The 13,650-nt window shown below is 43.5% G+C and overlaps 1 protein-coding gene across 5 annotated transcripts in view; it reads left to right on the top strand.

Annotated features, from left to right (window-relative positions):
* Positions 1 to 13,650, top strand: part of HERC1 (HECT and RLD domain containing E3 ubiquitin protein ligase family member 1) — a 91,170-nt gene that overhangs the window by 66,817 nt on the left and 10,703 nt on the right. For 2 of the 5 annotated variants that reach the window (XM_027903953.1, XM_027903954.1), the window contains exons 48-65: positions 276 to 450; positions 637 to 907; positions 1,319 to 1,532; positions 2,193 to 2,452; positions 3,876 to 4,003; positions 5,033 to 5,160; positions 5,685 to 5,885; positions 6,688 to 6,818; positions 7,253 to 7,452; positions 7,898 to 8,012; positions 8,550 to 8,696; positions 9,215 to 9,316; positions 10,312 to 10,485; positions 10,994 to 11,287; positions 11,958 to 12,023; positions 12,136 to 12,261; positions 12,670 to 12,808; positions 13,288 to 13,469. In XM_027903953.1, the coding sequence (XP_027759754.1) occupies positions 276 to 450; positions 637 to 907; positions 1,319 to 1,532; positions 2,193 to 2,452; positions 3,876 to 4,003; positions 5,033 to 5,160; positions 5,685 to 5,885; positions 6,688 to 6,818; positions 7,253 to 7,452; positions 7,898 to 8,012; positions 8,550 to 8,696; positions 9,215 to 9,316; positions 10,312 to 10,485; positions 10,994 to 11,287; positions 11,958 to 12,023; positions 12,136 to 12,261; positions 12,670 to 12,808; positions 13,288 to 13,469 (3,053 nt within the window). The remainder of the gene's footprint in view (positions 1 to 275; positions 451 to 636; positions 908 to 1,318; positions 1,533 to 2,192; positions 2,453 to 3,875; positions 4,004 to 5,032; positions 5,161 to 5,684; positions 5,886 to 6,687; positions 6,819 to 7,252; positions 7,453 to 7,897; positions 8,013 to 8,549; positions 8,697 to 9,214; positions 9,317 to 10,311; positions 10,486 to 10,993; positions 11,288 to 11,957; positions 12,024 to 12,135; positions 12,262 to 12,669; positions 12,809 to 13,287; positions 13,470 to 13,650) is intronic. The other 3 variants (XM_027903957.1, XM_027903955.1, XM_027903958.1) reach the window with 2 other exon arrangements.

The raw sequence follows: 13,650 nt of genomic DNA, 5'->3' as shown, positions 1-13,650 counted from the left end.
GGACTTCAAGGAGGCCTCTCTGATAGAAAAGGGAAACAGAGGAGTTGAGATTACCCTGAGTATTGTCAAGTAGTTCTCATCTATGCAAATGAGGAAGGATTAAATTATGGAGTGTATTTCAGAGTGTATTTTCCTCTCAGTCATTCTCACCATATAGTTCTCTATGAAATACTGAAAAATGCATGAGTGGATTACAGACTTAGGCTAGATTTACTTCTGTCTGATGAAGTTTTGGTTTTCTTTCAACACTAATACAAATCACGATTGTTTCCAAGGCTGTCACGGCTCAATAGAGAAGAGTTCCTCTGGCAGGATAACCCTGGGAGAACAGGCAGCTGCCCTGGCCAATCCTCACGACCGGGTGATGGCTCTGAGGAGAGTGACAGCTGCTGCCCAAGTCCTCCTGGCAAGAACCATGGTTATGAGAGCACTCTCACTGTTGTCTGTCAGGTTGGTGGCATCTTTGGCAACACTTTTACCTTCAGAACCAGTTACCGAGTGATGTTTGATAAGGACGCGATTTTAAACTATTCGGGGGAGCGACTCTCATTTTCTGTAACTTACATAATACTTCTAAGAGAAAGAATTCTGCTGTTTTTTGTTGTTTTAACCATCCATTTCCATCCATCTTTCCAGTGGTTCCAGTTGCAGCCTGGCAGCTGGCCTGGAGTCCCTGGGGCTGACGGACATCCGGACGTTGGTGCGGTTGATGTGCCTGGCGGCGGCGGGGAGGGCAGGGCTGTCCACCAGCCCGTCCACGGTGTCCAGCTCAGCAGAGAGAGCCAGGGGCATCCACAGCAAAACCAGCAAGCCCATCTCTTGCCTTGCCTACCTGAGCACTGCAGTTGGGTGCCTGGCATCGAACACTCCCAGTGCTGCAAAGCTGCTGGTGCAGTTGTGCACACAGGTAGGATTGCCCTCTCATCTGCGACACTTACATACCTGAGATGAAGCAATCCCTTCTGTACATGTGGATCATTCCAGCTTCTGAGCTCACTTTGAGGATCTCCTCAGAGTTCTTGTTTCTGGCTTTGCACAAGGCTGTGTTTTATTGTTGGTAAAAATCAAGTAACTATACGTCTTTTTGTTGAGTGCTCTTTTTTTAAGTGGGGAAAATGGATGTGCTCTTTGTTTTCATAGGAGTTTTCTGTTTAGGCTCTGGTGGAGTTTTGTCTTGAGTACAGGAAAAAAAAAATTAAAAACCTTTAAAACTTTGCCTGATTCATCTACCTGAAAACGTTCTCTAAAATTTCTGTTTCTGTTTGTTCTGCATAACCAGAACGATAAATAATTATCGTCTTCAATTCTTTGTTTCTAGAATTTGATTTCTGCAGCAACTGGCGTGAACTTGACAACAGTTGATGATCCAATTCAGCGGAAATTTTTGCCAAGTTTTTTAAGGGGGATTGCAGAAGAAAACAAACTTGTCACATCTCCAAATTTTGTGGTTACTCAAGCACTTGTAGCATTGTTGGCAGACAAAGGGGCCAAACTGAGGCCAAACTATGATAAAGCTGAAATTGAAAAGAAAGGTATGATATAGCTTTGGTTTTAAATGTTGATCATTAAACCTTGAGTTCCTCATTTTTATATGTGAGGGAGAGACTTGCTAGAAAAATGTCTAAATAGATATACTCTGAAAAATGTACAAAACTTGTTTTAATCAAAGGTATCTTACGCTTTGTGACAGACGTTTAATTAGAAATACGATCTTATTGCATAATTGAGTATTTAAAAAAAGCCTGAATAGAGCTGAGGCATCAATCCTTGGTTGTGCCTGCTGGTGAAATTAGGGGGAGTAACAGCTGATTGCTTGCACCCAAGTGCTGTTCTGTGTCTGGTCACAAAGTTGTGCTGCCTGTACTTGGAGAGGTCAGGGAGCTGTGATAAGGAGAGGGAAGGACACACAGCAGTGACAGCACTGTCAGGGGAGGCATTTGCTCGTTCAGAAAGCACTTGCTCTCTGAATTTTCCCTGGGGTGGAAATCAGGCTGTTTATAATTCCATTCTCAAGAGCAGAATATTCTTCTCATTTACTAAAAACATAACTGGGGTTGTTTTAGTCTCAGAGGACGCTTTTCCTGAGGGGGTTTTTAACTCGCCCTGTTCTGGGAATGCTGGCTAATGCTGTGCTTCACCTGCTGACTCCGTGTGGTACTCATCCCGGCCATCATCTCATTGTTTCGTTTAAGCAGGTTTAATTGCCCATTTGTATGCCCATCCTTCCTATGATCCCTCTGCTGTAGGCCCTCTGGAGCTGGCGAACGCGCTGGCCGCGTGCTGCCTGTCCTCGCGCCTCTCCTCGCAGCACCGCCAGTGGGCCGCCCAGCAGCTCGTGCGCACGCTCGCCGCCCACGACAGGGACAACCAGAGCGTCCCCCAGACCCTGGCTGACATGGGGGGGGACCTCAGGAAGTGCTCCTTCATCAAGCTGGAGGCTCACCAGAACAGGGTAAGCCTGCTTTGCCTGCCTGAAACGGGAGGAGAAAGCTCTCCGAGCAACTTAGTGTAGGCAGCGTAGAGAGCGGTTCTGTGATGAAAGCCTTCAGGTGCATGGGGACACTCACCCACACTTCTGTAGCTTCCACTAATTACCACGTCTAGTGGGTACATCCAACCCAAACCCCACTTTTGGAGGCTCACCAGAACAGGGTAAGCCCTGCTTTGTGTGCCTGAAACGGGAGGAGAAAGCTCTCTGAGTGACGTTAGTGTAGACAGTGTAGAGAGCAGTTCTGTATTAAAAACCTTCACATCCACACAGAGAATTCCCACACTTGTGTAGCTTCAACTGATTACCACGTCTAGTGGGTACATCCAACCCAAAACCCACTTTTGGAGGCTCACCAGAACAGGGTAAGCCCTGCTTTGCATGCCTAAAACGGGAGGAGAAAGCTCTCTGAGTGACGTTAGTGTAGAGAGCAGTTCTGTAATAAAAACCTTCACAGCCACACTGAGAATTCCCACACTTCTGTAGTTGCAACTGATTACCAGGTCTAGTGGATACATCCAGCCCAAAATCCACTTTTGCCCCTGTTGCCACCTGCAGAGCTGCCTGGTTGGACCCTTTCTGAGGGTTCCAGGCCCTCTGGCTTGTTTTGACTACGACTCATCATTCCGGGCCAGCTGCACGTCCCGGACAGGATGTGCTTGGTAAAATCTCCTCCCTTGAAAAAAAGTGCTAAACAGAAGTTCAAGAATGCGGCACAAACCGTGAGAAAGGGTTTTAGTAACAATCTGAAGTGAAAGAAAATTATACAGCCACATGAAAATCTGCAAGAAGCTGAAAATCTTCAGGCGTCAGTCTCACGTGGCAATTTGAACACTCTTTTTGTAGAGTACATTAAAAATAAAATAATATTACCTTACACATGCGCTGACTGAAATGATTTCCCACGAGAAGCAGTTTTTTGGAGATTAAGTTGTTGCCTGAGGTAAGTTGTTGCACCTCTGAAGCACAAAAATGCTTGACTTTTTTGAAGCTTCAATTAAAGGCATCATGAAGAGTGTTCTTACAGCACATGGAGCCAGCAGAGTCACCCTGAATGTTTTCTTAGACTAGATCTGAATTTGCATTCATTCTTCTGTCATAGTAGTTCACATCTTAGTTCAGTTTTCTGTGCAATAGTGGCCTGTGAGGTGAGGGGTGGCACCCTTATAAAACCTGTTTAATTGCAATATAATTATATATATTATATTATATATCTATATAATATAATAGTACTGTAAAAGTAGAAAAAGAAATCTTGATTGTTATGGTGTATTTCAATGCTGCTGCTGCTGCTCTGTCTCACTGGTTAACGTTTGCTTAATAATTGTGAGCAAAAATAACTGAGTTTCCAGTTCTGATTTTGCCATAATTCCTTCGGTATTTGCAGGTCATGACGTGTGTTTGGTGCAATAAAAAGGGACTTTTGGCCACCAGTGGGAACGATGGCACCATCAGGGTGTGGAATGTGACCAAGAAGCAGTACTCACTGCAGCAAACCTGCGTGCTCAACAAGCTGTAAGTTGGTCCTTTACAGCAGTCAGGGATTTGATTGGAGCTGTAATTGTGCAAGATAACGAAAAGAGTCTGTGTAAAGAGATCATCTGAAAGCTGTTTGAAATGAATTGATACGAGGAGAAATGGGTAAAATAAAGACTGGGGGGGGACTGTCAAGAAGAAAAAATTGAATATCCCTTCAGTGGAGAGCTCCAAAGTATAACATGCTATATAACATTGCAAGTGTGGGCATTGGGGATAAGTGTCAAAAAAGAACTTGTGACTGGTGAGATTCAGGAACTGAGTGTGATTCTTCCGCGTGAGAATGTCTGGGAAGTGCTTTTCTATCGTTTGGATGTGTCCAAAAAAAGAAGAGAGCAGAAGGAAAGGTTAAAATGTAATTCTTTAGTAGAGCACAGGAGAGTTTAACTCAGGAGAATGAAGGAACAGCAGTGAACCACAAGGTTGTTTCCTGATAATTTCTTAGTGGTTGTTCTAATTCTTGTCTGCTTGTCAACTTGTCTGGTAGATGTGGCCTTGAAAGGAATAAATGGAGTGACATAACAGTATTATAGCCTTCATTTTTCTGTTATTAAAAGCAGTAAAAAGTGCTGTTTATGATCTTAAGGGCAATTAAAGGTATCAGTGGTCCTGTTCCAATTAGCCAGAGCAGACAGTGTAACAGTAGAACAGGAGGAAGAGTTCAAAATAGAATTGAGAGCAAGATGTGCCTCTTTAGTGTCTTGTCCAGAAACTTTTGCTCTCACTAAAGATGTCAAATCTGAGAAATAAGTAGGTTAAGATAATTAAATTATTTTCCAGTTGAAATCTAGCTTGAAATTTCTTGGAAATGACTAATATGTCATTCTGTAATCTGAAATGGCTTTAGAGAGAATGTACAAGTATGAGCAGAAAAATGTTCCATAAACCTGCAGTGATGGCAGGACACCAGGTTTTAGCTCAGCTATTTCATGAATTCTGTGTTTTCCTGCCTGCTTAAAGGAAATGCCCATTTTAATTGTGGTTTTTGTTTTTTTTTTTCTGTTACAGAGAAGGTGATTCTGAGGAAAGCCTGGGGTCACCCAGTGACCTGAGTTTATCTCTTGTCTGTTGGAGCATCAGTGGCAAATACCTGGCTGGAGCTACAGAAAAGATGGTGAACATATGGCAAGTCAATGGTATGCCCTTAATTAACTACCTGTGAGCTCTCTGTGATGCTCACATTTGGAGGGAAAGTTACTGCACATTTGTTTACCCAAGTATTTAGGTGTGTCTGCTCTTCAGTTTAAATGCCTGCACCATAATGTCTTGTGAGGAAGGCACTGACCTCGAGTGGATGTGGGATTTACATCTTTGAGAGGGGAGACTTTTAGTCCCTGTCGTCTGTAATCTTGGAAACCTCATTCTTTGCACTTAGGAAAAGCACCTGTGTGAATAGACAGCCCCCAGGGAAGGAATGAATTTACTTCAATAAATATTGAACAATTCAGTTTCATCCTCTACAAAACTATGTAACTTGACTGATAAATGAGATTTTTTTAGCTGTATTTTATATCTGTGTAGATTAGTGGACCATTGCTTTGTATTCTTGTAACTTAGTTGAATTTCTGATAAGTCCTGTTGGTATTTTCTCATGGAAAGTATCTGTGTTTGTTTTCTTTATGAAGATCATGTCGTTTTAAAAGACTTTTTGGTCTCCTAGGAGGAAAAGGGTTGTTAGATCTTCAGCCTCACTGGGTGTCTGCTCTGGCCTGGCCAGAAGAAGGCCCATCTGCAGCCTGGACGGGGGATACTCCAGAATTCCTGTTAATTGGCCGCATGGATGGATCTCTCGCCCTCATTGAAGTTGTGGACATCTCAGCCATGCACAGGCTAGAACTGGAACACTGCTACAGAAAGGATGGTAAGGGACTGCTTCAGCATGGGAAATTAAAATTGGGATACATCCCCCTCCCTTTTTACTAAGCAAGTATAAAATCTCATTTTTTCTTGTTATCGTTCGGGGGGTGGGGGGTGAACTCTGGTACCTGCCCTGCAAGGGTCCTTTGGCTGTGATTGTGGGAGGACAAAAATCTGTGGGATCTCCACCTGCACCCTCACTCCCCCCCAGCAGAGACAAACAGTCTGCAGCAACCAAGTCAAACCCTGACATTCCTGGCTGTCGTGGAAAATCCAGAGAATCCCCCGCAGTGTCTGCTCTGTCTGCAGATAGCGTGGAGTCATTTGAGCTGCTTTTCCTTCATAGTTCCAGGCCCAGGGGACATCTTTTTTTTATTATTATTATTATTTTTCCTAATCAATTGAGAAAATACCTACTTGCTAAGAGAGGCAAGTGGTTTTTCCAGAGCTTTTCTTAGAAGCATCCCTATTTCAGATACATGGATAGGTTTTGGTCTACTTCTCCCCCCCCAAATAATTATTTTCACCATGCCAGAAATTCAAATTCAGTTATTTTAATAAAAAGTAAAATGAGAAAACTAGTACAAAATAATCTCAAAAACTACCATTACAGTGGAACTCAATTTTTATCTTTACCATACAAATTTGAGGACATTTTCAAAGCCAAAGTATGTTTAAGTGACCTTAAAGGTGGAGAAGTTTGTTAAACAAACTTCTCGTAGTTCAGACTAATGCACTGCAAACCCTCTTTGGCAGGAGTGAAGTTAACTGAGCTTAATTAACGCTCGTGTTGTCTGTTCATGCAGTGTCTGTCACGTGCCTTGCCTGGTTCAGCGAGGACAGACCATTTGCCGTGGGCTATTCCGATGGAAAATTGCTGATAGGAACAAAGGAGCCAGGGGAGAAAGGAGGAGTCGTTCTCATCGATGCCCATAAGGTAACTGTTGAAAACTGAGGGATGATTTCTCCTGGCAAAGATCTGTTGAAGCTGTTTTCTTTATTGTAAAGCTGTTTATAGAGTCAGGTGCAGGTTATTTTGAGAACACATACCTATATATGATAAACATATTAAACATAATATATTTTAAAGGAGCAGCCTACCTTCATCAGGGGAAAAATCAAGGAAGGTTTGCAGTGAAAACATCTTTGCTTTCTCTGTAGTTTCTTTCAACAAACTTCTTAAGTCTTTTTAATTTGATAGCTCTGAAAATATTATGATTCCATAATTACAGCTCCCTCTCTGTGTAACAATTTTTTTGAGAATCAAGTACTTTTGGTGTCAATAATTAAAAACTACACTAACTCCCAGAGTGAAATTTTCTCCTCTTACCGTTCCTTCAGACCAACTTTTGCTTGTTTTCCCTCCACCAGGACATGGTTGTGAGCATGAAGTGGGATCCAACGGGGAAGATTCTCCTGACATGTGCCAAAGAAGAGACAGTGAAGCTCTGGGGGTTGCTGGGGGGCTGCTGGAGGCACCTGCACTCGCTGTCCCACCCCGCCCTGGTGAATGGCATCGCCTGGTGTGCCCTGCCAGGGAAGGGGCCCAAGCCCCAGCTCCTGCTGGCCACGTATGTCCCAGCTTTTCTTGTTTCTGGAATTCTTCTGCGGGTCTGTTCCACCAGCCTGGAGTGTGCAGAGCAAAGAAAAGGGGTTTTTAAATCACATTCCTTCAATAAACCGGTGGGAGGGAGGCTTCAGAATTCGGGTGTAAAGGGTGACCCTGGTTGTGTTACCAACTGTTTTCTCCATCTCATGAGACCTGTGTGTGTTCTGGTCCTGCTTGAATTTTTTTGCTTCATTCAAATATTTTTTTCTCATAATATGTTGTCAGTAAAAATTGAAAAGCTGCAGGGTGTGAGGAATAGGAAAAAAAAAATGCATTTATCCGTTGGGAATAACGTGCCTTTCTACTTCAGATTGATTTATACCATACAGTTTTAAATGTGGTAAGACTACTGATAGCATAAATTAATACCTTCGTTTTGTTTTTCTAATTCACCTGACTTGTTTTAGGGGGTGCCACAATGGCCTGGTGTGTGTCTGGACTGTTCCCCAGGATGTTGTGATCACTCTGCAGTCCAGCTCAGCTTGCTCAGAAGGGTGGTGGGAGCAAGAAACAAGTGCCAAGGTAAAAGGAGTTCTCTGGGTGGTTAAAGAATTTTCTCTGCTCGTTGTTGAAATGGAGGGAGGAGAACAATGACAGCAAGTTCCTTGAATGTTTCCTGGGAGAAGACATTTACTGAAAAAGGAATGTCATTTGTCTAGATGTAGCCATTTTCAGAGCAGGAAATGAAAAATCACAGGTTTAAATTTGATGTGGCTAAAGTTTATCTTTTGATCTGTTTTCATTGAAGTTGATAAATTTATACCAACATTTAGGAAGAGTTTAAAGTGTTCTGTAGCTAAAAAGAGTTAAGATAAATTTCACCTCCATAAGCTGTAATGTGGTCTTTAATTTGTAAAGGGAGGAAAGATGTGACAAGATATATAAAATATATATGTATAGATGTATAAAATATTATCGTAGTAATGGGGTTTTTTTAATTATTTATTGGAGCTTACCCCTGCCCATGGATGATCAGTGTTTATTGCAGAACACAGGCAGTCATGCTGTCCCTTTTCCAGTGGGCAGTTCAGTGCTCCATGAGTGTGTGATTATTTACAGGATGGATTCAGGAAGGCAGTGGAAGTCAAGTGTGTGTTCCAGCTGAGGGGACACATCACTCCCGTCAGGACTGTTGCGTTCAGCCCTGATGGACTGGCCTTGGTGTCTGGGGGCCTGGGGGGCCTCATGAACATTTGGTCTTTACGGGTAAGATCCTCTTTGTTGTGGTTTGATTCTGGGTTTTAGCACGAATATCTGGAGTGGTCGAGGCTTCCCCCTCCCCAGATGTGAGTTAGAAACGTTAGGGAAAACTTGGTGTAAAATAACGTTATAAAATTGGAAATAATAAAGCATAGATTGAAATTGTGCTCTCATTGAAGTAATTTATATTTATGGTTTTATTACTGATTAATTCTGTGGGTTTGCTCATGTTAGTTAGGCTTTGCAGAATCAGCCACTCTTAATGGTTGAAATCAATATTCTCTTCTTTCAGGGCTTTTTCGAGAGTCAGGTAATGTGGATTATTAAGCACTTCTAAGTGCATAGTTACGTTATCTAATTAATGTGGTAAAAATCCTAGGTTGTTTTTGCCTGTAGGATAAGTATTTCCCTCTGACTAGCTGTTGAACAGCTTGGGAGGATATCATCCCTCCGAGGTGTGTGTGTGTGCGCTCCAGCAGGAATGCTCTGTGTGCACACGCTGACTCCAGCCCCTCTCTCCTCAGGATGGCTCCGTGTTGCAGAGTGTCGTGATAGGCTCTGGAGCGATCCAGACTGCAGTGTGGATCCCTGAGGTTGGAGTAGCTGCCTGTTCCAACAGATCAAAGGTGACACTGTGCTTGAAGTAACGTTCTTTCACACTTCTTCCTAAAAATACTATTTGTCTGTCTTGACTTTCTTTTCTCCCTCCACCTCCCCAACCTTTTTTTTTTTTTTTTCCTCTAGAAATATCTATCTATCACTCTCATATTTTCCAGACATGTTGTTTTGGCTTTCAGCTTTCACTTCACCCTGAAAAGCCTGGGCTTTTTTATTTGTATCCTGTGATTAATGTGGTGGGGCAGGCTGGGGTCCCTCTGATGCTGCACATGGGTTATATCAGCCCCTCTACTTAATGGAAGCAGATGGAAATGAACAATGCAAATAGACAGAAGACAGATTTATTTCTTTTGGTCCTTTATGCAGCATGAAGAAATGTTTCATTTCCCCCAGCAAATAAGATAATTTGGTGATCTGAGTTAATCTTAAGCAACCTCAGAAGTTGTTAAGAAACGGCAGAATTTACTTCAGCGTTTGCTGTGTCAGGAACTTGTGGCATCTGAACAGAGGTTTTAGAACAGCTGATTATTCCAAAATATGGTATTTTTTGTGAATAAATGTGGCACAAGTTATGACTCCTGTTAGCAGAGTCATGCTGTGTGTGGTTCCAAGCATTCTGTGGTTTTTCAAAAGTGTTTTCTGAGCTCAGACCGAGCATTAAAGGTCACATTACAGGGCCAATCCTAAACCAAGGTTACCTCTAAATTGAATCTTAACTTAAGGATGCAGCACTCACTGAACTGAACTCTTGCTTGTCACCATGTTTGGATTGTTCCTTGGAGTGATAATGGCAGTGTTGCCATGGAAATGGGAGGAAGTGGCAGATGGAGGTGGCTACTCTGTAGCGTTTGTCAGCAGATGATTCCCCACCAGAGACAGAACTGTTTGAACTTGTGTGTTTTCTGACCCCTATGGAAACCAAGATGGCTGGTGATAAATCAGTGGAGCTGCTTGGTGAGTTTTTTTTAAATTTCTGATGTGTCCTGTGCCTGCTGTCACACAGGATGTGCTGGTGGTGAACTGCACCTCCGAGTGGATCTCTGCCAACCACGTCCTGGCCACGTGCAGGACTGCTCTGAAGCAGCAGGGAGTGCTGGGGCTGAACATGGCTCCCTGCATGAGAGCCTTCCTGGAGCGGCTGCCCATCATGCTGCAGGAGCAGTATGCCTACGAGAAGGTGAGAGATGATCCAGCCTTTCAAATCCGTTGGCTGGCACGAAGGTTTGAACCTCAGCTCATTCCAGTCTTTCACCACAGAGAACCCCCCCCAGCCTTTCCTACATCCTATCTGCAAATATCCTTCAGTCTAGTAGTCACCTAATATAAAAAATATTTAAAACATTAGAAAAACTCTGATTTAAGCAGGGAGAAAAGTGTTTTCTGAAGGACTCTTATTTCTGAACTGATTAGAATCATAGAGTCATAGAATTAACTGGGTTGGAAGAGACCTCCGAGATCATCAAGTCCAACCCTTGATCCAACCCCACTGGGATTACCAGATCATGGCACTCAGTGCCACATCCAGGGACGGTGAATCCACCACCTCTCTGGGCGGGCCATTCCAACACCTGATCACTCTCTCTGGAAAGAACTTCTTTCTAATATCCAACCTAAACCTCCCCTGGCAGAGCTTAAACCCGTGCCCTCTTGTCCTAACATGTGTGTTGTCCCTGTGTGCCCTGCAGCCCCACGTGGTGTGTGGAGACCAGCTGGTTCACAGCCCCTACATGCAGTGCTTGGCCTCGCTGGCCGTGGGCCTTCACCTGGACCAGCTGCTGTGCAACCCACCCGTGCCTCCCCACCTGCACAGCTGCCTGCCCGACCCCTCTGCCTGGAACCCCTCCGAGTGGGCCTGGCTCGAGTGCTTCTCCACCACCATCAAAGCTGCAGAAGCCCTGGCCAAGGGAGCCCAGTTCCCAGAATCCTTCAGTGTGCCAGACCTGGAGCCTGTTCCCGAGGATGAGCTCACCCTCCTGATGGTAACGTTGGGTGTTTTCTCTCGGCGTGTTGTTGTGGAGCACGTGGTACAATCCAACAATTTATATTTATTAATATAAGCACCAGAAATGACTGTAAGTTTAGTTTTTAATTAACTGGTTAGAATATACTGTTAGGATTGCTCTGTGTGCAACCACACGAGTCAGTAGCGTATTAAAAAACCAAATTAAACCAACCCAAAACTGTGACAGTAGTTTTTCATGAGACGTAGAAGCAAGAAACGTAGAGCTTTGCATTGCATATTTTAAGGATAACTTTGGCACATTCTTACACCAAGTTATTTTGCTAGTGTCAATTTGCTTTATGACTTCTTATATGTAAACCAAAATGGAAAATTTTTGATTAAGAATTTTTTTATCAGTGAGGTGTTTGCAATTGAATTGTTTCAAGCCAGTGTTTCCAATTGAAACATGTAAAAACCTTAAGCATCAGTAAATAGAGAGATTAATTCATAGTGAATTTTGTTTGGTTTGCTTTTTTTCATTTGGATTACAAGACACAGATAACTGAGTCATTGTTGGTCTGCACACATCCTGATGAATCATTTAGAATAATTTGAATATTGCTCTTAGAAAGGAAAATATGTGCATAATAATAAAAGAATATCCATCTCATGAGCTGAATGTGGCAACTGTGGCTTTTGCTGTGTAGGATAACAGCAAATGGATCAACGGCATGGATGAGCAGATCATGTCCTGGGCAACATCAAGGCCAGAGGTCAGTGCAACTCTTGGTTTGGGGTGTTCTGGAGAGTTTTGTACTCTCTTGAAACATTGTGGGCTGTTGAAAGTTCTGTTGTTGTGAAGCCTCCTCTGCTGCTCTTCCCTAGGACTGGCACCTGGGAGGGAAGTGTGACGTGTACCTGTGGGGAGCGGGCAGGCACGGGCAGCTGGCAGAGGCTGGCAGGAACGTCATGATACCCGTGGCAGCACCTTCATTCTCTCAGGCTCAGCAGGTGATCACTCAAACCCAGTCATGATCTAAGGATTTACCATCTGTTATTTGTCCAGCCTGTCAAAAATCTCCCTCTAAATGTCTTTTCAGTTTGTTCTTTGAATTTACTTCTAACTAACCCAAAACGCGTGTTTTTACTGAAGAGAAAAGTCTTTAATTATTTGGCAAATTCAAACCAAGAAGCTGCTGCAATCTGACAACACAGAATTATTTTATATGAGCATGATTTATTTTATATGATTTGAAAATACCTGCCCCAGCTTTAACGTAATACACATGGCAGTTTTGCTCTCTGAAATAACATCGACTCGATACGATACTGCCTTGACATAATCACAGAGAACACCAATTAAAATGCTCTGCTGCATTTACCATCTTTTAAAACGCCTTCCTGTCTTTTCTCAACCAGGTGGTTTGTGGCCAGAACTGCACCTTTGTCATTCAAGCCAACGGCACCGTTTTGGCTTGTGGGGAAGGGAGTTACGGGCGACTGGGGCAAGGAAATTCTGATGATCTTCATGTGCTCACAGTCATTTCAGCACTGCAAGGTAACACTGCTGGCTTTGAGAGGAATCACTGAGAGAGCTCCAGGAAGCATTTTGGTAGTTAGTAGAACTGTGTTGATGCACTTTCTGCAGATTTAGACATTAAATGTTGTAGTCTTTAATTAGAAAACCCTGAAAAAATTAACTAGACATTATTTTTTCCTTCATGGTTAAGTAGTAATGTGTTCAAACTCCTTAATTTTAAGAAGTCTCCAGGGAAAAGCCTTTGCTCAGGTTAGGAACGTTTAATTTCAAAGCTAATGGCAGGACAGGAGCATGAATTGAAGGTTTTGTTCAAAAGAAAAGTCAATTAATTGCTGTAACAAGGAAACCGTTACTGTGGCTTGTTCTTTTCCCAGCCTCGATCGGCTGCCATCAGGCACACTTGATACGAAGAGTTTGTTATCAGTTATCCTGATCTTTGCTTTCTCCTGTTTGTTATCAGTTGTTCTGATCTTTGCTTTCTCCTGTTCCTCCCCCAGGCTTTGTGGTGACACAGCTGGTGACCTCCTGTGGCTCCGATGGGCATTCCATGGCTCTGACGGAGAGCGGGGAAGTTTTCAGCTGGGGAGATGGAGATTACGGCAAGCTGGGCCACGGCAACAGCGACCGGCAGCGCAGGCCCCGGCAGATCGAGGCCCTGCAAGGAGAAGAAGTGGTGCAGGTGCCAAAATATTCTGTGTTTCCTTCCAGCTGCAGGGCCTGCTAACCCAGTGCTGTGTTTTCTCTGAGTGAAAACAGGCGATTTGTGCCTTCTCTGGGCTTTCTGGATCATGTGGGTGATGTCCAGCTGATGGAAGTTCATACCCCAGAGCCTGTTGTTGATGTGGGGTGTCAATGGACAG

This window comes from Empidonax traillii, unplaced genomic scaffold (genome assembly GCF_003031625.1).
Source record: "Empidonax traillii isolate 1590-97213 ecotype Southwest subspecies unplaced genomic scaffold, ASM303162v1 scaffold1001:size240121, whole genome shotgun sequence".
NCBI lineage: Eukaryota > Metazoa > Chordata > Aves > Passeriformes > Tyrannidae > Empidonax > Empidonax traillii.
Note: the sequence above shows the minus strand (reverse complement) of the source record. Positions and strands in the feature narration are given on the sequence as shown.